This window comes from Alligator mississippiensis, chromosome 2 (genome assembly GCF_030867095.1).
Source record: "Alligator mississippiensis isolate rAllMis1 chromosome 2, rAllMis1, whole genome shotgun sequence".
NCBI lineage: Eukaryota > Metazoa > Chordata > Crocodylia > Alligatoridae > Alligator > Alligator mississippiensis.
Genome location: NC_081825.1, coordinates 141,500,307 through 141,527,922, shown reverse-complemented (window position 1 = coordinate 141,527,922; position 27,616 = coordinate 141,500,307). Strand labels below are relative to the sequence as shown.

The 27,616-nt window shown below is 43.0% G+C and overlaps 1 protein-coding gene across 1 annotated transcript in view; it reads left to right on the top strand.

Moving 5' to 3' along the window:
- Nucleotides 1-27,616, top strand: part of TNKS (tankyrase) — a 255,631-nt gene that overhangs the window by 55,176 nt on the left and 172,839 nt on the right. The window contains exon 3 of the mRNA XM_059722215.1: nt 16,379-16,474. Within this exon, the coding sequence (XP_059578198.1) occupies nt 16,379-16,474 (96 nt within the window). The remainder of the gene's footprint in view (nt 1-16,378; nt 16,475-27,616) is intronic.

The window sequence follows — 27,616 nt, the reverse complement described above, 5'->3', positions numbered from 1 at the left end:
TATAAAAAGGGTTATTGCATAAGAACAAATTCACACATACAGAACCCGCATACAGTGAGAGAAATCTGTAATTGACTTTTTTTTTTAATTCTTGAACCTTAAGAAGCAAAAAAAATTCTAACTCCATAAAATGCAGCATAAGGGACAAAAATGAATATAATAACCAGTTTTGTTGTGCCTTGTGAAAGTGGTTCCCTAATAATTGAGGCACAGTATCATAAAAATACACAATTGGACTTTCAGAGCTAACTGTCCAGACTCTAATATTAAAATTTATTTTTTGCCTTTCTTGTGGGACTTGAAATTCATTGTTAGGTGTCCATTGTCTCAAAGACAAGTTTTTGGACAAAACTGTACTTTTGGATCAGAAAGTCTGCCCCCTACCATTACCTTGTTTAGTAAGATATAGCTTTCAAATTTTACCTGGAAACATTTTAAATAACTTCTGTTGGGGGTGTGTTGGGTTGTTTTTGGGGAAAAACGACTGGTTGGATAAGACTCTCTTTTCCATATTTTAAATATCCTACACAGGTTGTATCATTTCAAAGCTTTATTCATTTAGATTGATTGCTTTATTTTTTTTTTTGTAGCTCTGATACCTGAAGGCGTTTTAGCTAATTCTCACGTAATCCAGCATCTGGTTTCCACCAGGAAATATTCAGTCAAATTTCATTTGAGAGGAATAACAGCTAGAACAGGGGATTAGAATCAGACTTGAATTTAGTTTGATTTCCAGGCTGTACCATTACTGTGCAGCGTGACTATGGGGAAGTTAAATATCTAAAATATCATTATAACTGATTGCTTCTACACAGCTATGCAGTTTAGTTCATGATGCTAGAGTCCAAGCAGTTCTGCTAGACTTGATGTTTCTATCCCTTTTCTTCCTCCCCTGCCTCTTTGGAGAATTACCTTCTTGATGGGTGCATCTCAAGAATGCCTAAAGCAGCAGTTTGATCTGTCAGATGACACATCAATAATAAAGTTGACATAATTTATCTAAGTAAATTACAAACCAATAAAACTGAAGAGGCATTATACTCTTAAAGAGAAGCAAAATTGGGACGAAGCAATAAAAAGAGCAGGTGTCCTTAATTTAAAAACAGCATTCTGCTCTAGATATGGATTAGAGCAGAAATTGTTCAGACAGAGTGAGAATGCAGTCAAAATTTCTTGCTGTTAATAAATAGTATACTAAAACAAACATCTAGAGCATAATAGTGGCTATAGACTTACTGCTTGAAGGGAAAACTGACTTAATACTTTTGATGGGCATAAATAACAAAGAACCAACTATCCTGTTTACAAAATGGGATAAATGCTTTTCAAAACTAATATGAACATAACTTAGACAGACAGACTCTTTCTGTTAAATGCCAGTGGTACTGCAGGAAATGAAGGCAGACTGCCACAATGATGATAACACAGTGTCCTTTGTAAATGGCTCCAAGTCTACGATAGCTGACAAATACCTTTAAGCATGTTTTTTGAAAACCTGCTTTTGTTGCCAATTATTGTGTATATGGATTCAGGTTTTGAGCTAAGGGTTTGTTTGCTAGACCTTACTCTGTACAAGGTGAAAGCTAAGGTTTGTTGCTATCTACAGCATTTGCTACCTGTATCAAAATTAGGATGTAGAATGTGAAGGCTTCCAGCCCTGAGGATTGTGAAAAATTGTAACAAGAATGTCAGTTTCCTTCCCAGGACTGAAACCACCCTGAAGAAATTCTCAATGGGTTTGTGAAGTGTGAAACTGAGAGGAAGATGTGTATGTACATATCCAAATTATTAATGGATACAACGTTAGTGAAGACATCTAATTTGGGATTGCGGGATAGTCCTGTGGATGCCAAGGGCCCCAAATATCTTCTCTTTGGTGACTAAAACTTCTTGTTCTTGTCTTTCCCTGTTACATTTGTCAGTATTTAAGAGGGAGAGGCTGAAAATATAGAGTAATGAAAAATAAACTAGATTTCTGTGGTGGTTGTGTACTGTTCCATATTCAGTTCAAATTCTGTTTTTCTTCTACAAAATAGTCTTATGTTGCACTGAAATACTGTAGAAGCTAGAAAGCACTCTTAATATTTGAGGACCTAGTTTGCTGTGCAGTGCATAAGTCCTTGAACATGATGAATCTATTTTGCAGCCAGAATCTGCAGTGTTTGGTGGAAAACTCATTTATTAGATAATCTTTTGAAAGGTACATTTTTTTACAAACCAAAACAAGACTTGCAACAATAACAACATAAAACAAACAAACAACCTTACAAGATTTTCCATAGCAAAAAACAAACAAACAAAACCATACAGGAAAGATCAAAGTTTGAACTGGTTGTTCAAGCAGGCTGTGCATCTATCATCTCCTGTAGAACTTTCTCAGAGGCAACCAAGTCCCTATCATGCTACATCCTAAGGGGGACTGTTTATTTTCCCTCCCCCCACCACCTCCACCATTTAATGAAAGTAAGATGTGCCATCTTGGTTCAGACCTATTGTCCATCTAGCCCAGTATCCTGTGTGTGACAATGGCAGAAGTGGATGCTGTACCAGGAAAGCCCTGAACTGGATACTTATAGAGTGATCTATCCCTTATTCTAGGAGTTTTCAACCTTTTTTAAGGAGTACCTTAAAGTACTTGTGGGTACCCCCCCTGAATGAGGGAGGGGTCCTCCAGCAGCCGGTTGACATGTGGGGTGGGTCCCTCAGCGGCCAGTTGTCGAGGAGCGGGGGGGTTACTTGGGCGGCAGCAGCAGAAGCAGGGGTACTTTGGAAGTGTGCTGCTGCCATGCGGCAGTGCACTTGCTTCTCTGTGCCGACTGCATACCCCGGTTGACAACCCCTACTCTATTCAATACCCTGCCTGACGTTCACCATTTATTGGGTTAGACATATCGAGGGAAATATTTCCAACTATTCTGTTCCATAATGGAACTGTAATTGCAGCTGGAAATAGACTCCGATGGATTGTTCTTAGCCACCATTTATCCACATATTTATTTTTTTCTCCAACATAAAATAATCAATACCTCCCTTGAATCTGTAAACCATAACCTCTCGCTACCATTTTGGTAGGAACTTTGGTCCTCTTAGATGATGTCTTCTGTAACTGAGGCACAAATAACGTGGGACAAAAAAATAAGTAGTCTAAATATAGAAGACAAATCTCAAATCATTTTAATTCTGCTCGAGTGCTTTAAAATATTTTTCAGTCTACAATAAATTCTTTTGGGGAAATTTTTCTGGTATTCCTTTATTTGTTTCAAAATGGCTCCCCTCAACTAAGGGCAAACAGTGAACTCCTCAGAAATTGGACAAGATTAAGATTTTAGGTTCTTACCCATCTCCTTGACCATTTTAATAATGCATTTATACACTGTTGATATAAAAATCTACAGTAGTACAGTGGTTAATATAGCACCCCCTCAGCAACCAGCCTCAAATCCTTCCAACCAACACTTCTCAAAAAGTCCAAGAATAATGAGTCTTGCTGCTTATTCTTGAGGAAGAAGAAACTAGAGTTCCAGAGCTGAGAGTTGCTCATAGAAAATGCCTGGACAACAGTCCCCTTCCTATAAACCAGAATTTGGCCAAAGTGCTTCTCCTAATCACAGCTGCTCTATGGGCTAGAAAGAGAAATTCTTGCTCTTAAAACTGCAGACAAGCATCATGGTTAGAGTGCCTACTAAATTTTCATTTCAGACTGAATAGAGTACTTGATTCAAGTAATGTTTGTTAACAGTTAAGAGTACAATGTAATTCAGCTAAGTTTCAGTTGCACTCATAAGTGTGGGAGCCCCTCAGTGATCAAGTAATGGATGACGATTTTATTAGCTACTGCTCTTGCATTGTGAACGGAAAGGTAAGATACCTGTTTGCAGATAATCTGAAAGAAAATACATATAAATCAAGGGTCCCATAATGTTTACAGTTGTGATAAGCAGTCAAACTGGGATTAACAGAGCTGAATGATAAGGAGTTGTCCTACTTGGACGAGCAGAGAAGTTTCAGCATTCCAGTGGTTTTGATTTATATGTTAAGGCTAAGTCAGGGGTCTCCTGTATAATTATATGGAAGTTTTCAAGTTGGAAAGAAAAATGAAGCTTTTAAATATTCAGTTACATGTAATTTGGGAATACGTGATGCTTTGTGTTAGTACTGAGATTTATATGTTACCACATCCTGGGTTAACAAGATGCACAAATCTGATAGGCACGCTCTTTTATGGAAAAGAGGTGGAGGGTCATAATTTTAAACGGATTCAGAAGGAGGAATTTTCCTAAGTTAACTTCTTCACAACTATGTCTTTGGGGAGTTGTAGGTTAGATCACATTTTGACAAGGCTGTTGCAATGACTCTTACTGCATTGGCAGGGAGGGGAGAAGACCACCAACTCTAGCTTGTGGGAGATCTAGTCACTGGGCTGCTAAAGCTCAGCCTGTATCGATCCATTTGCAAGTAGGGTTATATTTAACTGTTTTTCTGTTTCTATTTTAGCCTCCATTTTTTAACATTTTGCTACAACACATTTCTTATAGTACAAAAACCTCAGCCAGTGAGCAACCTTTAAAATAGCTTTGCTTAAATTTAATTTCAGTATTAAAAAAGATGAGCAAAAATCTCTGGTGCAGGTGGTATTCCATGTCTCTGAACTTGCTGCAGTACCTTTCCCAGTTACAAGTTTGATAAATGTGCTTACCATACTTGCTATGCTAGCCATTATGTTCCAAACTTGGCAGTAAAACTGACTCGGGTTACTCGGTGCTTCTATTGCTGCTTAGGATATTTCAGTGGTTGGAGAATTAAGTGGGAGGATCAAAGAGAAGGAAGTAACCTTTTCTGCCCATCCTTCTTCTGAAGGAGAAAGGAAAAGCAGATTAAAGCAAGGTTATTGTTAGAAATGGGGAAGATATGAGGCATTAAATAATGAACAATACTAATAAAATTTAATATGTTTGAAAGAGAAAAAGAGATGCACAAAATCAAAAGAAGTTAAAATTAAGTATGCCAAAGGCTTGCTTAAAGACTGTCTTGATTAAATCCATTTTATGAAGAACAAAAAACACACTATGAATAAAACTTCTTTGTATGTATCCCAAATCAGGGGAAAAATACATTAATCTGAAAACCGTTTGTGGAGTAGCCTTAGTGGTTTCTGTGTTCTTGAAGCAGGAGCGTCTTGCCAAACAGCAGTGCCATTTTGGCCAGTAGCCACTTACCTTTGTGTTCCAAACTTCATCTGGCTTAGACAAAATCCTTATGACAAAACCTGGTACTAAAAGGATGCATCAGATGTTAAATATTATGCCCACAATTAGTATTTACCAGTTCCTCTTTTGGGCATTATGCCCAGTGTGCAATGACATTTCTTCTCGATTTTGATTTCCCTAGTAGTTTTTTTCAGGACTTAAGAAGTTCTGTCCCTTATAGTTGTGAAGAGAACCTTCTGTATGTGGCAGCATATTACTTTTATACCGAGGCTGCACGTAGCTTTGGGTGGATTTTGACAGCTACATTATCTGGAGATGCCATCAGCACTGAAGTAATGGGCCTTTGCCATTTCTGCTTGTTCCATTCCCAGCTAGTGCCTGGCTGTGCTCTGCTCAAAACCTGCATAGGCGGAACAGGACTTCCCTGTAGTTGTGCCCCCTTGGCTTACTCTCTATTTTTGTGTACAAACTGTTGTTGCTCAGGTAGTGTGGAGGAGGAGAAAGATCTACAAGAGCTATTGGGAGGTAGGAGTGGGGTGGAATATAACAGGAGCACTGGTGGGAGAGGAAATGGAGGAAATATGGAAAACCTGCCAACCTGTTTGTGTTAAATACTACATTATAAGCAACCAGTAACGCTTATAACTGTAAGCATTAGGTAAGCTTAAATAGAGGCATCACTAGCTCTTATTCTGTTTTTGCAGTTTGCAATAGGTGGATTTAGCAAAGGCATGCAGGGCACTTTTCCACCCTGGTTGGTGGCATGAGGGGCCAGTATTAGTGGTTGAACTGCTGGAGGCAGAGGCCAGGTTAACAGCACAGTAGCTGTTGTTTTTGCATGCCTTTCCTCCTAGTCCAGCACCTGGGCCTTGTTTCCTGCTTCCCTCCTTTCCCTTTTATCTATACCAGTGGCATTTAAAGGCTTGGATATCAGTCCCAGTTCCCAATTTGTGAAAATCAGCCACTCAGTGGGTGCATCTACACATGTGTTTTACTGTGGAGTAGACTTATTAGCTCCTCAGCAAAGCATCACCGTCTACATGTGCACCGCTAATAGGGCCCAGTAAACTAATTAACTCCACTATAAAATAGTACTGTGAATCTTATGGTGGAGTAATTTACTGTGCAGAAATGCATGTGTGGATGCTGACTGCGGGCATAAATTGCTCCTGGTCAGTGTAGCCAACTGGAGGCCTGCTCTGCCTCAGCTCAGATTGCTGCGGTCTTAGGCACACATGTTGCACCCAGGATCAGTTTACTCTGCCTCAAACTGCTTCTGAGTTGGCTCCACATTAATATTTATGTGGATGCTCTGGAGTGAGTGATCCTTAAATCAGTGTAATTTAAATGTGTGGGGGGGAGGGGAAGGGTAGAAGAAATTTTACACGTTTTGGTTCAGTTTATATGTAGATAAGCCCAAGGAAATTTTCTTCTGCCCTTTTGGAAGACTACTTCTGTCTTTGTTTTGTCTTCAAGTTGCTTAGATTCATAGATTCATAGATGTTAGGGTCGGAAGGGACCTCAATAGATCATCAAGTCCGACCCCCTGCATAAGCAGGAAAGAGTGCTGGGTCTAAATGATCCCAGCTAGATACTCGTCTAACCTCCTCTTGAAGACCCCCAGGGTAGGGGAGAGCACCACCTCCCTTGGGAGCCCGTTCCAGACCTTGGCCACTCGAACTGTGAAGAAGTTCTTCCTAATGTCCAGTCTAAATCTGCTCTCTGCTAGCTTGTGGCCATTGTTTCTTGTAACCCCCGGGGGCGCCTTGGTGAATAAAACCTCACCAATTCCCTTCTGTGCCCCCGTGATGAACTTATAGGCAGCCACAAGGTCGCCTCTCAACCTTCTCTTGCAGAGGCTGAAAAGGTCCAGTTTCTCTAGTCTCTCCTCGTAGGGCTTGGTCTGCAGGCCCTTGACCATACGAGTTGCCCTTCGCTGTACCCTCTCCAGGTTATCCGCATCCTTCTTGAAGTGTGGCGCCCAGAATTGCACGCAGTACTCCAACTGCGGTCTGACCAACGCCCTATAGAGGGGAAGTATCACCTCCCTGGACCTATTTGTCATGCATCTGCTGATGCACGATAAAGTGCCATTGGCTTTTCTGATGGCTTTGTCACACTGCCGGCTCATGTTCAACTTGGAGTCCACTAGGACTCCAAGATCACTTTCCACCTCCGTGCCACCCAGCAGGTCATTCCCTAGGCTGTAGGTGTGCTGGACATTTTTCCTCCCGAGGTGCAGCACTTTGCATTTCTCCTTGTTGAACTGCATCCTGTTGTTTTCTGCCCACTTGTCCAGCCTATCCAGGTCTGCCTGCAGCTGTTCCCTGCCCTCCGGCGTGTCCACTTCTCCCCATAGCTTTGTGTCATCTGCAAACTTGGACAGAGTACATTTCACTCCCTTGTCCAAGTCGCTGATGAAGACATTAAAGAGTATCGGTCCAAGGACCGAACCCTGCGGGACCCCACTGCCCACACCCTTCCAGGTCGAGACCGACCCATCTACCACGACTCTTTGGGTGCGACCCTCTAGCCAATTCGCCACCCACCGGACTGTGTAGTCATCCACATCACAGCCTCTTAATTTGTTCACCAGTATGGGGTGGGATACCGTATCGAAGGCCTTCCTGAAGTCCAGGTATACGACATCCACCCCTCCTCCTGTGTCCAGGCGTTTCGTAACCTGGTCATAGAAAGAGACTAGGTTGGTCAGGCACGATCTGCCCGCCACAAACCCATGCTGGTTTCCCCTCAGCATAATTTGTCCTGCCGGGCTCTCACAAATGTGAGCCTTGATAATTTTTTCAAATACTTTACCAAGGATGGAGGTGAGACTGACCGGCCTATAGTTGCCCGGGTCCTCCTTCCTCCCCTTTTTGAAAATGGGGACCACGTTAGCCCTTTTCCAGTCCTCCGGGACTTGGCCTGTGCGCCACGAGCATTCGAATATTCCCGCCAGTGGCTCTGCAATGACGTCGGCCAGTGCCTTCAGCACCCTCGGATGGAGCCCATCCGGGCCTGCCGACTTAAAGGCATCCAGTTCTTCCAAGTGACTCTGCACCACCTCAGGATCTACGCATGGAAGTCTGGCGCCTTGCTGCTGCCTCTCTACAACCCCAGTGAGAGACTTGTCGTGCCCCTCGCTTAGGAACACTGAGGCAAAGAACTCGTTGAGGAGTTCAGCCTTGTCCCCTCTATCTGTCACCAATTGCTTCTGCCCATTTAGCAGGGGTCCTATTCCTCCCTGGGCCTTCCTTTTACTCCCTATATATCTAAAAAACAATTTCTTGTTGTCCTTTACTTGGGTTGCCATCCTCAGCTCCATGGTAGCTTTGGCCCGCCTAACTGCCTCCCTACAAGCACGAGCAGAGGAGGTATATTCGTCTTTAGTGATCTCACCCTGTTTCCACTTTTTATGTGCTCCCCTTTTGGCCCTTAGGCTGCCCTGGATTTCTCTGGTCAGCCATGGAAGCCTCCTGGCCCCTTTCCCTCTTTTGTCTCGCTCGGGGATCATCTTGCTTTGTGCCCAAAGGATCGTTTCCTTTAGGCACAGCCACCCTTCTTGGGCACCCATCCCATCAAAACTCCTACTCTGCAGTGCTTCCTTGACTAATCGCCTGAGTGCAATGAGATCAGCTTTCCTAAAGTCTAGCACTTTCACCCTACTAGTTACCTTACCCACTCGCCGTCTTATGTTGAATTCTATCATAAGGTGATCGCTGTCTCCCAGATAGCTACCGATTTGGAGGTCCCCTATCATGTCATCTCCCGTTGCCAATACCAGATCCAGTATGGCATTCCCCCTAGTGGGACCATACACCTCCTGTGTCAGGTGGAGGTCCTGTACACAGGTTAGAAACCTGCGTGAGCGATGGGACCTTGCTGTCTGCGTCTCCCAGCAGATGTCCGGGTAGTTTAGGTCCCCCATGACTACCGCCTCTTTAGCTTTTATGGTCTCCGAGAGTTGCCTCGGGAGCCCCGCATCTATTTCTTCCCCTTGGTGTGGGGGTCTGTAACAGACCCCTACCACCAAATCCCTTTCTCCTTGCCCCCCATGTAGCCTAACCCACAATCCTTCTACTTCCTCAGCCTCGGATTCTGTCTTGATGAGGGTTGATGTATATTGCTCACTGACTTAAAGTGCAACCCCCCCCCCCCCTTTCTTCCCCGACCTGTCCTTTCTGTACAATCTGTAGCCCTCAATATGTACCGCCCAGTCATGGGATGAATCCCACCAGGTCTCTGTTAGCCCCACTAAGTCATAGGTGTTTAGTGCAAGCAGGAGCGCTAGTTCATCCTGCTTGTTCCCCATGCTCCTAGCATTAGTATATAGGCACTTGAGCCCTGCGACTGGCGCCTTTACTGCCCCCCTGCTCCCAGTCCCATGGGGCCCATTGTTTCTTACCTTCTTGTTCCTTACCTGTTCTGTTGTGCTGGCCTCCCCATGGCTTTCAGGTTCCCAATGTTCTCCTTCTTCAGGCTGGGCTGTCCTTGTGGGTGCCACATGGTTTGGTGGTCCACAGCTTCCCCTGCCCTCGTACTCCCCTCCCCCCGACGAGCCTAGTTTAAAGCCCACCGGAGGAGATCCGCCAACCTAGAAGAAAACACACGCTTACCTTTGGGGGACAGGTGAAGCCCATCCCAGCTGAGCATGTCCCTCGTCGTGATGTGCGGGTCATGGTCCAGGAAGCCGAAGCCTGCCTCGAGACACCACTGCCGAAGCCGCCAGTTGGTCTCTCTGATGCAGTTCTCCTGCCGTCTTCCTCGTCCGGTCACTGGTAGGATGGAAGAGAAAACCACCTGGGCACCGAACTCCTTCAGCACGCCGCCCAGAGCACAGTAGTCCGCCATCAAGTGATCGGGGGTTCTCCTGGCCGCATCATTAGTACCCACATGGACTAGGACCATGGGGTAATAATCGGTGGGCTTGATCCTGGCCTGGATTACCTCCGTCACATCCCGAATCTTTGCTCCAGGGAGGCAGCATACCTCTCGTGCCGAGGGGTCCTGGCGACAGATGGGTCCTTCCGTACCTCTCAGGATGGAGTCTCCTATGATGAGCGCTCGTCGCCTCTTCCTCTGGGTCATCGTGGATCTCTTGATCTGTTTGGGGTGTGAAGAACGTGGTGTTTCTTCTTGCCCAAGGGTGTCCTCCTCCCCTTCCATCTACTGCAGGGTCGCCAGGGCCTCGTACCTGTTCACCAGTCGGACTGGAGAAGCCGGTACCGGTTTCTCTGCGTGCCGCTCCGGTCCTGGCTGTGACTGTCTGCCACTCTGCTGTGGAGGGTATTCCCCGGGGTGCTTCTTCCTTTGGTGCCTGGTCCTGCAGGGAAAGGAAATAACTGTCAATTTCATCCTCCGCCTCCCTGATCCCCCTCAGCCTGCTAACCTCCTCCCGGAGCTCCCTCACCTGCGCCTCCAGGGCCCTAAGACGGGCACCTGCTGGACAGGTGTGGGGGCCCCCAATCTCTGCTCCCCCCGGCCCTGCTGGGGATACCCCACAGGCCAGGAGGTAGGGGGACACCGGCTCCCCCATGGGCTCGGTCTGGGTGGAGGCCTCAGACCTGCCCCTGGTAGCCTTGTCCCCCTGGGCAGAGGCCCTAGCAGTACTCCTCGTAGACACCATTCTACAAGCTGCTGTTTGTAGACCTGCATGGTGTCTATGCCCTACCCCTACAGGAGTCCCACTCCTGGCCCTCCTGGCCCGCCCTCCGGCGCGAACGCCCGCGCAAACGCCGGCGTGCTCTTACAGAGCGCGCCTGTTTGCGCGCTTTGTTCGCGCTGCGCGGCTCCCTACCGGCTCAGCTATATGGGACCCGGGGGGCTTCCCCTCCGGATCCGGCTCAGCTGCGCCGGGTCCCTCCGCCCCACTTACCTTCGGGGGATCAGCTGCTGCTGCCCCCGCTGCTGATTCCTCTGTTGTTGCTGCTGCCGCCGCCGCCTCCGGTCAGTTGGTTGGTAAGAAGGGCACATGTGCGTGCGGGACACACGTGTGCTGCCTCCTCTCCTTCCCGCTGCTGGTTCCCGAGTGCTGGGAACTACGTCACTCCGTGGCTTTAAAGCCCGCGGTTTGAATTACCCGCCCCGCTCCAACAGCCAATCAGACGCCCCGGTCTACCCGGAAGTGCCTGCCGGCAGTTCTGCCTCTACGCTCCCCCGCTGGGGGGATCCGCTGCCACAGGAGCCTGCTCCCCCAAGGGTTAGCCGCAGGGGTGCCTCCTGGCCTGGGGGGACAGTCCCCTTCCTAGCCCTCCCTGTTTGCGCGCTCTGTTCGCGCCGCGCGGCTCCCTACCGGCTCAGCTATATGGGACCCGGGGGGCTTCCCCTCCGGATCCCGCTCAGCTGCGCCGGGTCCCTCCGCCCCACTTACCTTCGGGGGATCAGCTGCTGCTGCCCCCGCTGCTGATTCCTCTGTTGTTGCTGCTGCTGCCGCCGCCTTCGGTCAGTTGGTTGGTAAGAAGGGCACACGTGCGTGCGGGACACACGTGTGCTGCCTCCTCTCCTTCCCGCTGCTGGTTCCTGAGTTTTAGGAAAACTTTCACTATACCTTGCCAGTGAAAATTGGAAAGGTAAGAATGTTTCATGTTGATATGTAAAACTGTTTTTAAAGGAAGCATTACATTTCTTTGCAACAAAACTTAGTAGTTTTGTTTAACTTCGTAGTTCCAAATAACCGTGCCAGGAGGCGCCGAGCCAAGCGTTTAATTTCAGGATTCATTCTACTGTAGCAAGTTGGCAGTAACCTGAAACATCTAACAGGGGCTGTAGTTCATATTCCCTTTAATCTTGTAACTCATTTGTTTGTGTAAATAAATAAATAAATAAATCTTTCTTTTAACTGTGTGTTGAACTGATTTGTTACAGTATTAAAAATGTACTTAAACTTCTCATGTAGCTTCTGAAGGCCAGAAATCTATGTGGGTTGGTGATAGATGTTGAATTTCATGTTAAGCATTTGCATGGTCCATCTTTACTTTATAATTAAGTTTATCAGATTTTAATTTCCTTATAAAATAGTGCTGAGTAAAAAAAAAAAAAAAATGTTTCCACAAAACAATTTTTTGTGAAAGGCAGAATAGCCAATGGCATTATTTGCACCTGTTGCATTTTGATTGGTTAGCTTAAATTTTGTGCATGCTTGAAAACCAGTTTAGAAAATGGTATTTGTTAATATTGTCTAATGCTATTCACGTATTATGGAAACTGCAAAATGATATTCTTGCTGTAATAGTCTTAGATTTCTCCATACAGAGTGGCAAAACTATTTTAATGTTACTTTGTTGACAGATTCTGAAGTGCTTTGGATGTGGTGATGAAAAACATGCCATGAGTAGTTGCAACTGTGCCTCTTTCATCTGCTACCCTACATGTCCCTGGTGCATTGAGTAGGAAATTTAGAAAGAAACCATCTACCCAGATTCTAAACATCTTAATTTTAGGAGCTACTTTTTACCTAAATTTGCTCAGTCTGACAAGGAAATTGGGAATACTCTTTCAGATGCTACCCTTGATTTATGCCAGGCATTTATGTTAAAGTAGAGCCACACTACACTAATGCATGCAACTGCTAATACTAGATTTCTTCTATTAATATTGATCACAGCAATGGATAAGCGGTCTTTCATACATAAACACATCTGAAAAAAATGCTTAAAGAATAGCATTAATATTGAAAAGCCAAGCTTTCAAAATTGAGGAAATGCAAGAATTAATGCCTGTGCAACCTGAATTTGGTCTCCTGGTTTGCATATGTTAATATAATATAGCCTTAATTATGCAATCCTGTCATCTTTTTTTTTCATAGTGCCCTGCCTCAGTGCAAAAGATGGGCCTGTTCTGGGGATAAATTAGGCTTCTGTAGCAAAGGACTTTGTTGCCTGTAAGACAACTGCCTCATTCATTGCAGAAATTGTAAGATGCATGGCAAATAAAATGTGAATTTGGAGGGAAAATGGTTGTCTCATGGATAAAACAGTTGAATGTGGCCCTGGAGAAGTTGATTCTAACCCTGCCTTTTGTCAACATATTTGTGTGAACCAAGTCAAATAGTTTAAACCAAGCATTTCAGAGGCAGTTACCCATTGTGTGTTTTTTGCTTTTAGGTTGCTCTATTTAAGAACTTTTATATATTTTAGTTGTGTGTTTGCCCAAGGTCATTTATTTGCCTAGCTTAGTCAAACCAAAAAGCCCCCAAATTCTACCATGTAGAGTCAGTCACACTGAGACCCATGCTTATCGGAAAGATTTATCAAGAAAGATTAGAAACTTTGAGCCAAGAAAGAAACTACTGTTAGCAATAGGTAGTCTTCTTTTGCATGGACTAGTACCAGCAGTAGATGAAAAGCACTCTTTGCCAGTGGATTTTCTTGCAGTAGTGGAATAGAAAAACTTGAGAATTTTGGGTTCCACGTCAGATTCTGTAGAGAAAAGTATGTCTTTACTAGTCACAAACTCTTCTGATTTCCCTGCACTTGTCATCTCTGGACTGCCTGAGTCTCCAGACTCTTACTCTGTTATACTGGGCTTTTCTTCTCAATTTAGTTTCAGCCTCTCTGCCCAGCTAGCTGCTGTTTCCTTGTACAGACTTTCTCTGAGTCCCAGTTCCTCCATCCTAAATTTTGTCTCCCAGGCTTCTCCGTCACTTTTCTCTGTATTCTTTTCCACTATTCTGTTCTCCCCTCCCCCAGAGCTCTGTATCTCACATTTTTCTTTACTCCCATCTCTTTCTTCCAGTCTCTTTGTTCTCTGGGTCCCCCATGGCCTTCTTGTTCATCAATCTCTTCCCACATCCCCATTCTTCTTTCCTCAGTGTCATCTGCTTCCTCTCTAACCTCCTTCCCCTAGATTCAGCTCTTTTCATTTGTATTTAACACAGACTACTTCCTCTTCCAGGCTTCCTGGGGTCAGGAGGGAGGAGTATTGAGAACAGTTTCCTTGCCCTCAGTTTCTCTGTCTGGTGCCACGACAAAAAAAAAAGACAGTTGTAAAGAAAGTCTTGCTTAAATGAACTCCTTTCTCAGCCCCAAGGCCTTCCTTTCTCATGTCCTTGTGGCAAGGTATTTAACAGAATTTGCAGATTTGTTGGAATCTGACAGCTGCACCATGAGCACTTCTACTGTGGCCTCAAACTTGTGAGCCCTGGGATGTCAACTATGTACCTTAGCACCCGTGCCACCCCAACTCCATTTCAGCCCCAGGTGGAACAAGCTTAATTGTTTTGTGGGAGAGGCTCAGTTGCAGCTGTGACGGATTCAAGCATGCTTTTGATGCAGGTGAGAATTTGGCTCTAAAACATCTATATTGAACATGAACCAACTGAAATTTTTGAAAGGTTATAACTTGGCAAGATTTGCCATTTTGCTCCTCTGGAACAGCAAAAAGCCACACCTTTCTCACTGCTACTGAGTTCTGGTCCATGTTCCAAAGCATGGAAGAAGTATAGATTCTCACGGAAGTAGCTGAACGTATTTTTGATATTGGAAAAACAGTACGTTTTTCCCAACCTAGTGCTCTGAAACAGCGGAACCATCTTTGTTGAAACTTTCTAAAAGAAATCGACCTAATCAGTTAGCTTTGGAAATGTCAGCGTGGATGACTGAAGCCTGGCAATGTGTCAAACGATTAAAATCAGCATATTTATAATGGAAAATGTTACGCATATTTAAGAACATGCCATACTTACCGCTCAGTCCACGATAAAGTGTTTCTTTTGTAAGATCTTTCACTAATTCTTTCACTTGTTATCAGTTGTGGGTATTTTGTGCTGGAACAGGTTAATTTTCTATATCTAGAATCCTATCAGGTTTTGGTTTTGTTTTGGAGGTTTTTTCATTGTTGCAGGATGAAATACCATCCCAGTGTTGTGGGTTTTTTTTTTCTTCTTTTCTTTTGCCTGAATCCATTAGTCCTGCTGTATCACAGCAGTCATTATTTGAGTTTCTCTAAATATCTTGGAGGGGGGGGGTGGATTTTTACTTGTACTGTCCTTGAGACTGATTCTTTCCTGACTTGTGTACTGTGCTGTCATTCACCCCTGCATAAAGTGGATATGAAACAGACTTTCTGAGTTGGTAGACAACGTTCTTTGGGTAAATTTTATATCTTCTATTAGACCAACTTAAACAGTTGGGAAAATTCTTCTTTGCAAGCTTTTGGGTACAAATGCCTTTGGTCAGGCTGAGGAGGCATCTGCAGTTGATCTGTGCTCTTCCTGGATGGAATGAATAGTAGCATTTCACACTAATTTTGTGCAGTTATAGAGAGCAGTGGAAAACTGCGCCCCCTGTGTTCAGCAGTTCATACTGCAGTCTGGACTTACTGATTGTCATCATATCCTTTAGGAAATGTTTTGGTCTTGAAAATAAAGTATCTGAATTGAAATGAAAGGTAAATATACTTCAGGCCATGGGAGCTTACACGTGGAATATCCATTCCTCGTTTTTGTAACAGCTTTTGTAATTCACTGTAGCACAGTACGTTACTTTACCTGACAGGGTTGCAGTGTGCTTTTGAATATTTTTATATAATGGAATGTTTATATCTCAATAGTTTCAGTAGAAATCTATTGTGGAAGGTAGTAGCTTCTGAACAGCAGGACAGCAGGGTATCAGAATAGCACTTATTTATCCTATTCGCTACACTCTTGGACACAAGCCAGAGTGGTGTTATAAGATTCTGTGTGCAAATGGTGAGCCACTGAAAAGCTTCAGTGTGTTACTACTGTTCAGAGACAGGAAAGGATTTGGATATTCAGCAGTAAAAGGAGCAGCAGCGGCAACAAGCAGCAATAGTGGTAGTAAAGACAAGAGCAGGTTCTACAGTTAGCTTATTTCTCAGTGTGAGTCAGTGTGTACATAGCTTCCCAGCTAGCTGCCAGAAGGAGGGAACCAAAACTCTGTATTGCAAAATATTGAGGTTTCATGTTTAGGATGCTAAGTCATGTGATTTTACTATATCTTAAGTTGCCAACTTAGCTTTACTCTAGAGAGCATCCGTTGCTGCAGTGTTTTTTGGTTTTGTTTTTTTTTTTGTTTGTTTTCTTTTTAAAAAGGAAGGAAGAAAAGAAAATTGTGCAATGTGTGTTAATGCCTACACCATGCCGAGGAGACACTTACCAGTAAATAATCTGTGTATCCCCGAGGTAAGATACTGTTTCTGCTTTCCCTGCACAGTGCTGCTGCAGCATGGAGCCGATCCGAACATTCGGAACACTGATGGGAAATCAGCCCTGGACCTGGCAGATCCTTCAGCAAAAGCTGTACTCACAGGTAAGATACATAAGTCTCTAGAGAATTGTTTTCTGTACATGGTTGTTCAACATCTTAAAACCTTCTGCCTTTTGTTTATTTACCATATAAATGCAGGAAAAATGTAGGTGTTATCAGAGTCTTTATTGAGTTGATGTAATTGCCGTTAATTGCTATGCAGTCAGAGGTTAGAATTATTTGTTCTACTTCTTACAGTGAATTCCAGTACTAGAAGACACAGGTCATTTATTCACTGTATTTTTATCAGTACCCTACATATGGATTGAATTGCAGACCTTCCACCTCTGCAAAAAAATCAGGTTTATTTTTTTAAGACCTTCACTATTGAGCAAGCAAGGACATTTGTATTACTATAAAAGTAGGTATGATCTGAAAGACAACCTGCTACATTATTGCCTAGATCAATAGTTGCATTATTTCCTATAGATTAATGGGCTGCCTCTTCTTCCTCTTCATAATTAGTCATTTAGAATTCTTTGTCATCCATCAACTGTTCCCTTTCTATGGATTATTAACCTAACCATAAAAGAATATTTTGTATGAAAACATTTTACCACTGCAATTATTTTTATAGAGCTGTGTTTATGTTTATGTTTATATTTATATATATGTGTGTGTATATATATATATATATATATGTATATGTGTGTGTATATAAATGTGTGTATATGAGAGAGAGAGTTTTAAATAGATTAATATATCAATTAACATTAAAATATAAATGTAGACCCTGTTTACTTATATTTTGAGAATTCATATATCATCTTGTGCTGGCTTGGTTCTAAGTGAGTTTTGCAAAAGAGGACAAATGAAGTAAGCTTAGATAAAAAGATATGATTAGGCAAGGAGTGAAATTAAACAACTGATCCTTATTGTAAAAAAACAAAACAAAAAAAAAAGACAACCTGCCCCCTAAAAAATACCAAGCCATTTTCTTTCCCCTACCTCCCCCACAGCATTTTGTTGATTTGTCTTTGCCCTTTTCTGTCCTGTAAATTTTTAGTTGATACACTAATGTAAGCTCACATTTTTTTTTTCAGACTGTACTCAGGCACAGAGCATCAAGCTACCTTCACATTTGGTTAGAAAACATTTTCCCTACCTTTTTCCCAGGGCACTGACTATTCCATAATATTCACTGCAGAGCTTTAGATAACTGAGAGTTGTTTTTTTTGTTTTGTTTTTTTAACAAAGCACTTCAAACACGTAAGAGTTAGTTTAATTACTCAGCATAAAATTTAAACAAACTCTTATAGTCTTTAACACTAATATTAACTCTGATAATCAGGTTAATCTGATTTTTGTCAATTAATAAAAGGGTAGAGTTATACAAACTCTGAACACAGGTAACTCCATTAGGGAATCAAAGTGAGTGGAAGCAGATTAACATATATAGAACATTTAATTAAAACAACTTTGAACATTTACAGCTTTGGGACCACTTTTTCAGCAGCTCTTCAGGCTCTCCCTGAAGACCAACTGCAGGTGGCAGCAAACAGAATTAGGAAGAGTTTTTACAAAGGTGACCTCACTGAGAGGCTGGTTCACTGACCATTTTAAGTCCATGGGAATTTTTCTGTTGACTTCAAGTGGCATTTATCAGGCATCATGCACTTGATGAAGGAAAAACAGTCTGTAATAGCAAACAGGTATGTGTGGGCTGGAGGAGGCCTGCTGAAAGTAGCTTATAGCAAGCAGTAATTGCATTATGGAGCAGTTCAGACACAGTTTGTTTTGCCTTGTTCCCTGCTGCAGGAATACCCAGTTGTTGCAGTACTAGGGGGATATGTTTCCAGACTGAAGAGTGCTAAAGGACCACATTGAAACCCATCAACTTCAAATATAAATAGAACTATAGTTGCTTTTTCTCTTCCTTGGTGAGTTAAAATTGGGTTGTTTTAATTGCTCACCTTAGCAGGGAAGGTTTGCAGTTCATCAGCTCTGTCCTCAAGGTGGCTCTAGGCTGTACTTGTTGGCCTTTGGCTTTTGAACTGGACAGTGTACATGTTACAGCTGTTTTTACTGGATTCATATCACGTTTTCCAGCTGAAATGTGACACAATATATTAAAAAAGGCTGCAACTGGAAACCATCTAAATTAAATCTTTCTTATAATGACTTAATTTTTGTGGAGGTGACTCATCAGTAGTACAATTTCTCTGGTAGGCTTTTATTTGGTATTTTATCTGGTAGGCATGCATTTCTGATATGCTGTACTTTCTGAGGCTCTCTTCTTTCCTCTGTTTCAAGGGGATTTGAGGAGAATTTTTTCATGCATCTAGTTTCAGAACAGTCCTTGGTAGTAGCATCCTTCTTCAATCCAGTATAGCAAACAGTACTTTAAGAGGTAAACACCCTAGTATTACTCTTATTTTATACTTACCATTGAATACTACAAATTAAGTTATGTTTTAAGCATTAAGTATAGGCCTAGCACTCCAAGTAAAGGCAAAGATAAACCTCCCATTGGCTTTAATTGTAATGAACTTAGACTAAACCTATGTTCTTCATGATGCTTATAAGCTTAGAGAACTCACTACTTAAATTTATATTTTCCCTGCAGTATATTCAGGATACCTTTAAAAAAAACAACCCAAAAACAACCCCCCCCAACTGTACACCTGTTATTACCCTTCTCAGTGCATTGCTGACAGTTTGTATGAGTGTGAGATTCTTCTTACATGAACACTTATTTTGAAATAGTATTTACATACAGTAAAAGCTGTGTTAACCAGCACTTTATTAGCTGGAAAACTATTAACTGGCATCCAATGCAGCAAAAGCGAAACCAGAAGTACCACTTCTGGGGGACTTCCCATTTTGCCGCCGCGAGTTGAGTTTTTCTTTGCCACTTTTCCGGCCCATGGCCCAGGGCAAAGCAGCCTGCGCCGGGAATAAACAGCCTTCACAGGGCCCCCGTCTCTGTCCCCCAGCACACTGATGCTGCGGAACACACCAGACAGTGCACATTTGATTAACTGGAATATTTGATTAACTGGCATCCCCCATTCCCGGGGGATGCTGGATAACAGAGCTTTTACTGTAGTAAGTTTCACGCATTAATGTTATGTGCTGTTGGAAGTAAGCTTCAGTAGTGACCTTTTTGTGAACTACCAATTAGAAGGAGAAAGTAACAGAGAGAAATCATCAATTTGCTGGCTAAACCATAAAATAAATACTTCAGCTAGATTTATGATAGAAGAAAAACCCTACATTTGCTCAATAATGGGAGTTTCAGAGTTTCTTACTATGTAAATTGCATTTCCAGCAGTATTAGGCAAGGTGGCAGCAAATGTTATATCCACAGTGATGCTCCACCATCCTTGTGTCCTAGTCTAGGAGAGTATATATAGTACCCTTTCCTTCCAAGTTAATATAATGCAATGACTTCCAGTTTCTCTTCTACAATTCCTTACAATATGTTTTTTACAAATGAAAAATAATGCAAGGTATGGACTGATTTCACGATAGATTAAACTTCAGATCACCATTTCCAAAATTGCAATGAGTAATATTCCTTTAATATTTCTCTTATGTAGTAAGTGTCTAATTAATTGACAAAATTAATTACTTGTTTTAAATTTTCAGGTAATTTACCTTTCCCCTCTTATTGCCTGCTCTTCACAGATGTTTCTTGCATGTAATTTGCCCCTTCGTATTTGTTCAGTTGCCAAGCCTTGGAGTATAAAAGAGACTTCTTCATAGGTGAGGGTACTAGAAAGGAGAAACCCAAACCTGAACATCTTTGGTCCTTTCTCCAGATAAAAGGACATTTTTTAAAGAGGTTATTCCTTGGTTATTAACTGCTTTTGCTTTCCAAGTTAAAATGTTAACCATAGGTGGCAGAAGGCAGGTACTAACTGGGCTTAGCCCCCCCCTCAAAATGCAGGGCTTCTGGTGGCTGCAGCAGGTTTGGGGAGGGGCGCGCACACAGCAGTGAGGGAAGAAGTGGGGCTGGGGCTGGGGTAGGTGCTGCAGAGCTGTGATGGGGTGTGGGACTGAACCATGATGGCTTGTCCGAGGGGTGTGGCTCCTGCTGCTATGTACATCCTAGGTGGGCATGAGGGGCATGTGCCCCCCGGATCTGTGTGGGGCAGGGCAGGTTGGGCTGGGACTGTAGGCCTCTTCCTGGTGGTAGGGGGGCTGGGCCAGGGTGTACTCAGGGCAGGTAGAGGTGGTGCTGGGAGGGAAGCTGCGGGGGCAGGGGGGGGCTGTAGCCACCGCAAAATTCGCCATAGCCCCCCTGTAGCCGCCACCCCCTCCCTGCCCTGGGCGCCCCCTGGAGAAGCCATTCGCAGCTGTGTCCCACGCTCTGCCCCAGCTGTGCAGGTCCTGCTCCACTCCCTCCCTCACCACTGTGGTGGTGGTTGGGGGGGGGGGCATATTGAGGCCTCAGTGGTGAGGGAGGGAGCAGGGCACAGGCAGGAGCAGGGGCTAGGATGAGTGGGGCCCTGGCTGGGCTGGGTGGTGGGATAAGTGGAGGTCTGGGGACTGTGTGCCCCCCCCCAATCTGTACATGGGGTGGAGGTGGCTGCTGCTGCAGACTGGGCTTTGCTCCCTGCTGCAGCTACGCCATGCCTCCTGCCCGCCCAGCGGCAGGACCCACGTGGCGTCGCACAGGTCTTGGGGTAGCAGGACTCAAAGCCTAGCGTGGAGTGGCAGCCGCCTCCACCCTGCGCACAGATTTGGGGGGGGGCCTCCTCTTGTCCTACCACCTGACCTGACCAGGGCCCCACTCACCCCAGCCCCTGCTCCTGCCTGTGCCCATTCCCTCCCTCACTGCTGGGGCATTGAACTGCCCCTGCTACCCCTTCCTTCACAGATTTACCTGCTTTACGCAAGCGCTCAGCTTCCCCTCCTTCCCCCCCCCCCATCATTTTTTCTCCCTCCACCTGTGGTGTGAACTGTAATCTTTCTACCTCTATGAAAAATGCATCTTTTTGTAGAAGAATAATGTGTTGCTTGTATCATCATTTTTAGTATTTCTCACACTTGTCATCTTATATAAAAAAAATTATATTACAAATATAACCGGGTATGGTAGTATAATTGAGCTAATACTACAGAAAAGCGTTAGCAAGTATTTTCATCATGAATCATTAGCTACATAAGCTTCTTAGTTTAAGCAAGTGGTTCACATATGGCACAGAGCCTGAATTTGCAAAAATATATATTATCCATGGATAATTTGATCAGAAAAAAGTGAAATATGAATGATGATTTACAAATAATTTACTTACCTTTAGAGAACAGCAAAATGGACTTCTAGTTTTAACTGGCTTTTTCTGTTTTCAAGTAATTAGTAGTAGAAAGGAACCTTTCACTCTTTTTTTATTTTTCTTTTCTTTTTCTTATGATGTGCCACCTTTTTTTGTTTAGTCTTGTTAATACCCCAAACCAGTTCCTCTGAGAAATGGAAGAAAACATTGTCTGAAAGACAAAGGAATCTCACATTTCCCTTAAAGTGCTTAGGTGATCTTTAAAGTGTTTTCCTTGACATTAGGGGTGTAGGTTGTAGCCGTGTTGGTCTAAGGACATAGTCAGACAAGGTTCTTTGGGTGAATCTGATCTCTTTTATTAGACCAACTTAAATAGTTGGAAAACAGTTATATAATTGTTTTCCAACTATTTAAGTTGGTCTAATAAAAGAGATCAGATTCACCAAAAGAACCTTGTCTGTCTTGACATTAACAGTTGATTTTTGAGCTAATTGGAGTCTGTTTATCCTCCTACCAATGCTTCATTTCTTTGTACCAATTCTTATATATAAGCATATACTTTGAAGGCACATTGTAGACCACACATAGTTTGTCTTAAAAAACAGGATCACAAATTTCAGTAAAAAAAAAGAAAAGCATTTTTAACCATAGAAAAATGTAGACTTTGGACTTCATTAGACCATTTTTTGCCACCTCTTATTATGCAATATAACTCAACTGTTGGTTGAATTGTCTGCAGTGATGTCTTGGTTTTTTTTCCTGTGTTCATATATACTGTACAGTCTAGTACAGTCCTCTGCAGTTTAGTATTATGCCTTTCACTGTGCGTTACTTATTTTAATCAACATTGGGCAACAATAGCAATGACACATGTTCACCTAACTTGGGTTAATCAATATAGTAGAAGACTGAAACACTTCAGAGGAACCTAATTTTGGCAAAATCTGCAGGTCACGTAAGCTACTTCTCTCTCTTCCATAGCAGTAAAACTGTTGAACACCAGTATTATTCAATTATGTGAGCACATTATTTTTATGATGTTGACAATTGGTCACTTGTTCCTACTTTGTTTTTTTCTTTGTTTTTGTCTTTAAGCAAGTATCTCCCTTTCACTCCACGGCTATGTTGTGGCACAGATCCTTTACTTCCTACTGTGTCACAGCATCATGGCTTATGTGTCATAGTGTGTCAAATGTGTGTTTTGCTTCAGTAGAGCAATCCTATTCCACTCTTTCATTGGGCAGCCTCATCTACCCCCAGAAGCATATTTTATTTTGTCTTGGGGAGGGGCATAGATCTCCCATTCTGATATAGGTCTTCCATTAATAACCTTATCAAGTAGGTCATGCTCAGGGAAACAAAAAATGCTGGGCAAAGGTTGTGTATGTGAACTCCTGGAGTTCAGACATCTAGCTCACGACTGCAGATGACGTGCATCCATGATCTTAGGATCCTATTGCAAGAGGAGGAAGATCACCCATTTGCCTTTTGCCCACTAGCTTATGGGCAGAGTAAACCAAGAAGTGAGTGACTTAGGTTACTGGCCCTACTGTAGGGGTAGGCAAAATAAAGCCCACAGGCCTGATCTGGCCCACCAAGGGATTTTATCTGGCCTGTGGCATGTGTCTCAGCCCAGACCGGGGAGGGGGGCTGCCTGGGCTGTGGCACATGTAGCCAGTCCTGCTGCCCCGGGCATGCAACAGGGCTGGGGTGGCATAGTGGCTAGACTCCACTTCCTTTCAGCCCTGGTGGCAGTGGCTCTTTCCAGATGCCAGTGCCAGTGTTGCTGCCCCTGCTGCCTGGGCACCCCAGCCTGTCTGCCTCACACCTACTGCAGGTGGGTGGGCGGTTAGGGTCTCCATAGAGACTGGCTCTGGACACCCACAGGCAGGGCGCACTTGGCCAGGAGGATGGGATGGAGACATGGGTAGACAGGGAGCAAGCAGCATCTGGGAGTGGTATGGCTGGGGCTGGAGCTGGGATTGCAGGGCAGTGACAGCACAAGGCTAGAATTGTGGGGCTGGGCCCAGGGCAGAGCTGCGATCCTCTACCTACGCATCCCTGTGATAGGCAATGGTTCCACAGGCAGGGGTGTGCAGGGATCACAGCTTTGTCCTGGGCCCCAGCTACATGCTGTCACTGCTCTGTGATCCTGATCCTGGCTGCAAGTCTGATGCCATTCCTTGCCCACCCACCCTTGGCCCCATCTCATCCACCTGACTGTGTGCGCCCTGCCTACCTGAGCCCCAGGCCAGTTCCCATGGAGACCCCAGGATCACCAGGCAGTGACAGTGCAAGGTCTGGTCCTGGGACAGAGGCACTTAGGGAGTTTAGGTGAGCTGTTGTGAGCTGGGGTGTGGAGGAGGATGCTCACTTGGCCCACAACAGCTCACCAAAACTCCCTAAGTGGCCCTCCTGTTCAAATAATTGCCCACTTCTTCTCTCCTGAGTCTGTTTGGGTTTGGACCCATATCTCCTATTTCTTAGGAAAAAACCTTAACCACCAGGTTATGGGCATTCTTCATCCCTCCTGCAGTAATTGGGCCACCATAGAGAAAGAAGGGAATTCATTGTGCTCACTGCTTCCTATTCTGCCTTTGCATTTTGCTTAAACTAAAGCTGTTGGATAAAATGGATAAACAGCATTTAGGGTCAGGGCTAGAAGCCAGGGCGCTTTCCCTCCCAAGTCGATACTCATTACTTACAGCAGCTTCTGTAGGTCACTAGTTTCTTCAGACCTTTCTCCTAGTGGCCTAGCTTCAGCAAGATAGTCCTTGTAGCTTGGTGGCTTGAGCAAACTTTCCCACTTCCCAGGAAAGTGTGGGCCTAGAACTCCTACTTTCTTGTCACATGCCCTGCCCACTAGGCTTTTGGAGAAAAATTAATGGATCATACTCCTCTTCCTTTTCACTGTTTTTTTTTTTTTGTGACTTAGGCACTTTAGGCTAAGATGATCCATTGCAAAAGTAAACATGTTACCATATTCCAGGGACTTAAGCAGGGTGGAATAAAGCCACACTTAGAATCCTTTATGTCGTTACTATGTCCTTGTCACACTGGGGATCCCTGGTGAGAAGCAGCAACATGTCTGCTTGTTCCTAGTCTATCTGTGCTTATGTCTTTGGGAGGACTAGTGGTAAAATGTTTAAGAAACACTAGTTAATTTCTACCATTTCAGATTTTGGAACTATGCTGGATATTTTTTGGCAAGGAGAAACACTTTTTTTTCCCCCCTTTTCCCCCTGTTTGCATCTCCTCAAATACCAGACCAGTCTCTTCCTTTGCTACTTAAAATTCCTTTTTCTAAAATGTATCTGGGAAATTATTTTTGTATTTTATTGGAGTATTTTAATTTATTATGCTTTTATTATTTGATTATATAAGCAATGCTTTATATTTTCTTTTCATAGATTCATAGGCATTAGGGCTGGAAGGAACCTTGGAAGATCGAGTCCAGCCCCCTGCCCCAGGGGCAGGAAGTCAGCAGGGATCATAGGATCCCAGCAAGATAAGCATCCAATTATCTCTTGAAGATGTTCAAAGTAGGTGCTTGAACCACCTCCGGCGGCAGTCTATTCCAAGCCTTGGGGGTCAGATAATAAAGAAGTTCTTCCTTATGTCCAGCCTGAAATGGTCATGGAGAAGTTTGTGACCGTAAAAATATTTCAAAATAGGCAGTTCCAGTAATTCTTAAATACTGTACACATCTGTTCCTGTTTCAGCTTTCTGCTTTTTGTGGATGACCTTTTCTTACTCAGTATAATGGGTGGCCTTTGCATACTGAGGACTTACTTGATAATATAAATTAGTTTGTCTGGATACACAGTTAAAGTAGTGCCAAGAGGTTTGCCTCTAGGTGACGTGTTAAGATTATGTAATTTAACTTTATCGTTTACTGTATTTGGCTTTGTGCATAGATATGATAGAATTATTGTGATAACATTTTTTTGTAATAGGCTTGTTTTTTAATTAAGTTGTTAATGTGAGAGCAGGAAGGGAGGTCCCTTTCATCCTATTTCTCTATTTAAAATCCAGTGAACAATTGTAACAGCATTTTAGCCAGTGGGACTACTCAGGCAAACAAAAATCAGTGGTGTTTAACCTAGCTTGGTATATTTTCAAATGCCATTTCAATATTGGACAGTTTTATTTCAAATTGGCTTGATTTTGAAAAGTGGTGAGCATCTGTAACTTTCAGTGAAGCCAGTGGAATCTGTGGATACCCAGCTGTGCACAAGTAACCTTAAATATTGCAAACAAAAAACATTTAAAAGGATAAGTTTGCAAAGTTAAACAGTCTGATTAGGAAAGGTTAGAAACTGGCAGCCTCATTTTCAAATTAAATTCAATGGAACCATTAAATTCAACAAAATATGACAAATATTATATTGAGTTCATTACATTTAGAGTTGTGTAACTGTTTCCATTCTAATCCTCATTTTAAGTCATTCATAAATGATATTTTAGCTTCCACAGGAGCTCATAATGCTTCATCTACAAAAAGATAATTTTGGAGGAAAAGAGTTCAACTGTTGTTGAATTTAAGGAGGGGGAAAACGCCCTATAAACATTTAATTTTAAAAGGAACTTTGTGTTTTAGTTATTTTTATTACTCACATAGAGTGTGTACTTAAGGAAGGTTATGCGGCACACACATGACTAGCTAATTTAACCGGATAGCAAAAAATAAACTTCTTTTCTGAACTGGTAATGATTACTGCACCTCTTCCAGTTACTTTAAAGTGTGAAGGAACTGAAATAAAATGTCCACACAAGCACGTGTTAATTTGTGAGGATTGTTGTGCATCTGTTAACATGGGTGCGCAAGGGGTCCCTCTCTTCTTTCACCCTTTCAGAGAACTGCATGAGTGAGTGATGACAGGGATATTGTACATAAACTTTTTCTTTTCTTTTGTTTTTAAATATATCTTGTAGTATTGTTATTGCTTTACCTACACTAAAGTTTAAAGATGTAATTGTTAGCATGTGCTAATTTATTTTACCAGTGCATTTGGAAATTCTAATGTAGATTAGATTATGCATATGAAAGCTGAACCAAGTTGCCTCGAGTTGTATCCTAGGTTCACTAGGTTGGCTGAACTTGACCAGCCTATTGCATGTTAAGGGCACATTGTCTTCACTAGACTTTTCAATTGTGTTAATTGCAACACCGGGGCTAACACCATGTCTTTATTCCTAGTCTAGACACAGTCAAAGTATCTTGACCTGGTCAGCCAGGTCCACTATTTCTGATTTAAAAACCAAGCGGAAAATGTTGGTGTTTAGAACTATTTAACTTCAAAGCATAAGCTTTATTTAGAGAGAGAATGTCTTTCTGTTGAAATGTTAACAACTTAGTCTCTTTATTTAAGGTCTTGGAGGCCACTCTTAAAAAAGTCCTCCAGGTAAACTAAGAAGGAACATATTTCTGTTCTGAAAGCAGCCAAAGGATCTTATTGCTTTCATTTACCCTCCAACATTTTTGCAAGATCTTTGCTCATTGAAAAATCTTGTAGAGGTAACCTTTCAGGATTATAATGTTTAATGATGCTATTCCAGATTTTTTAGCATATAACAATGCAGCTAACATTCTGTTAGCATAATTTAATCTATTTATAAAGTTAAAACTTACCTAGTATTATACCTTGTAGCATCATACATTCTTTCTTAATCCTATCTGGTCTGGATCCTGAGTATTCTTTAGGCTGGCAAATAGACTTTCCTATAAGGGAATGTTGCAAAGGACAGATTTGATAAACAGGACATTAATTCATATTAGTTAGTTACAACAGTATTGCAGCTTTGCAATTTACTTGTTACAGGCGTGTAGGTTGTAGCTGTGTTGGTCTAAGGACATAGGCAGACAAGGTTCCTTGGGTGAATCTGATATCTTTTATTAGACCAACCCAAATAGTTGGAAAAT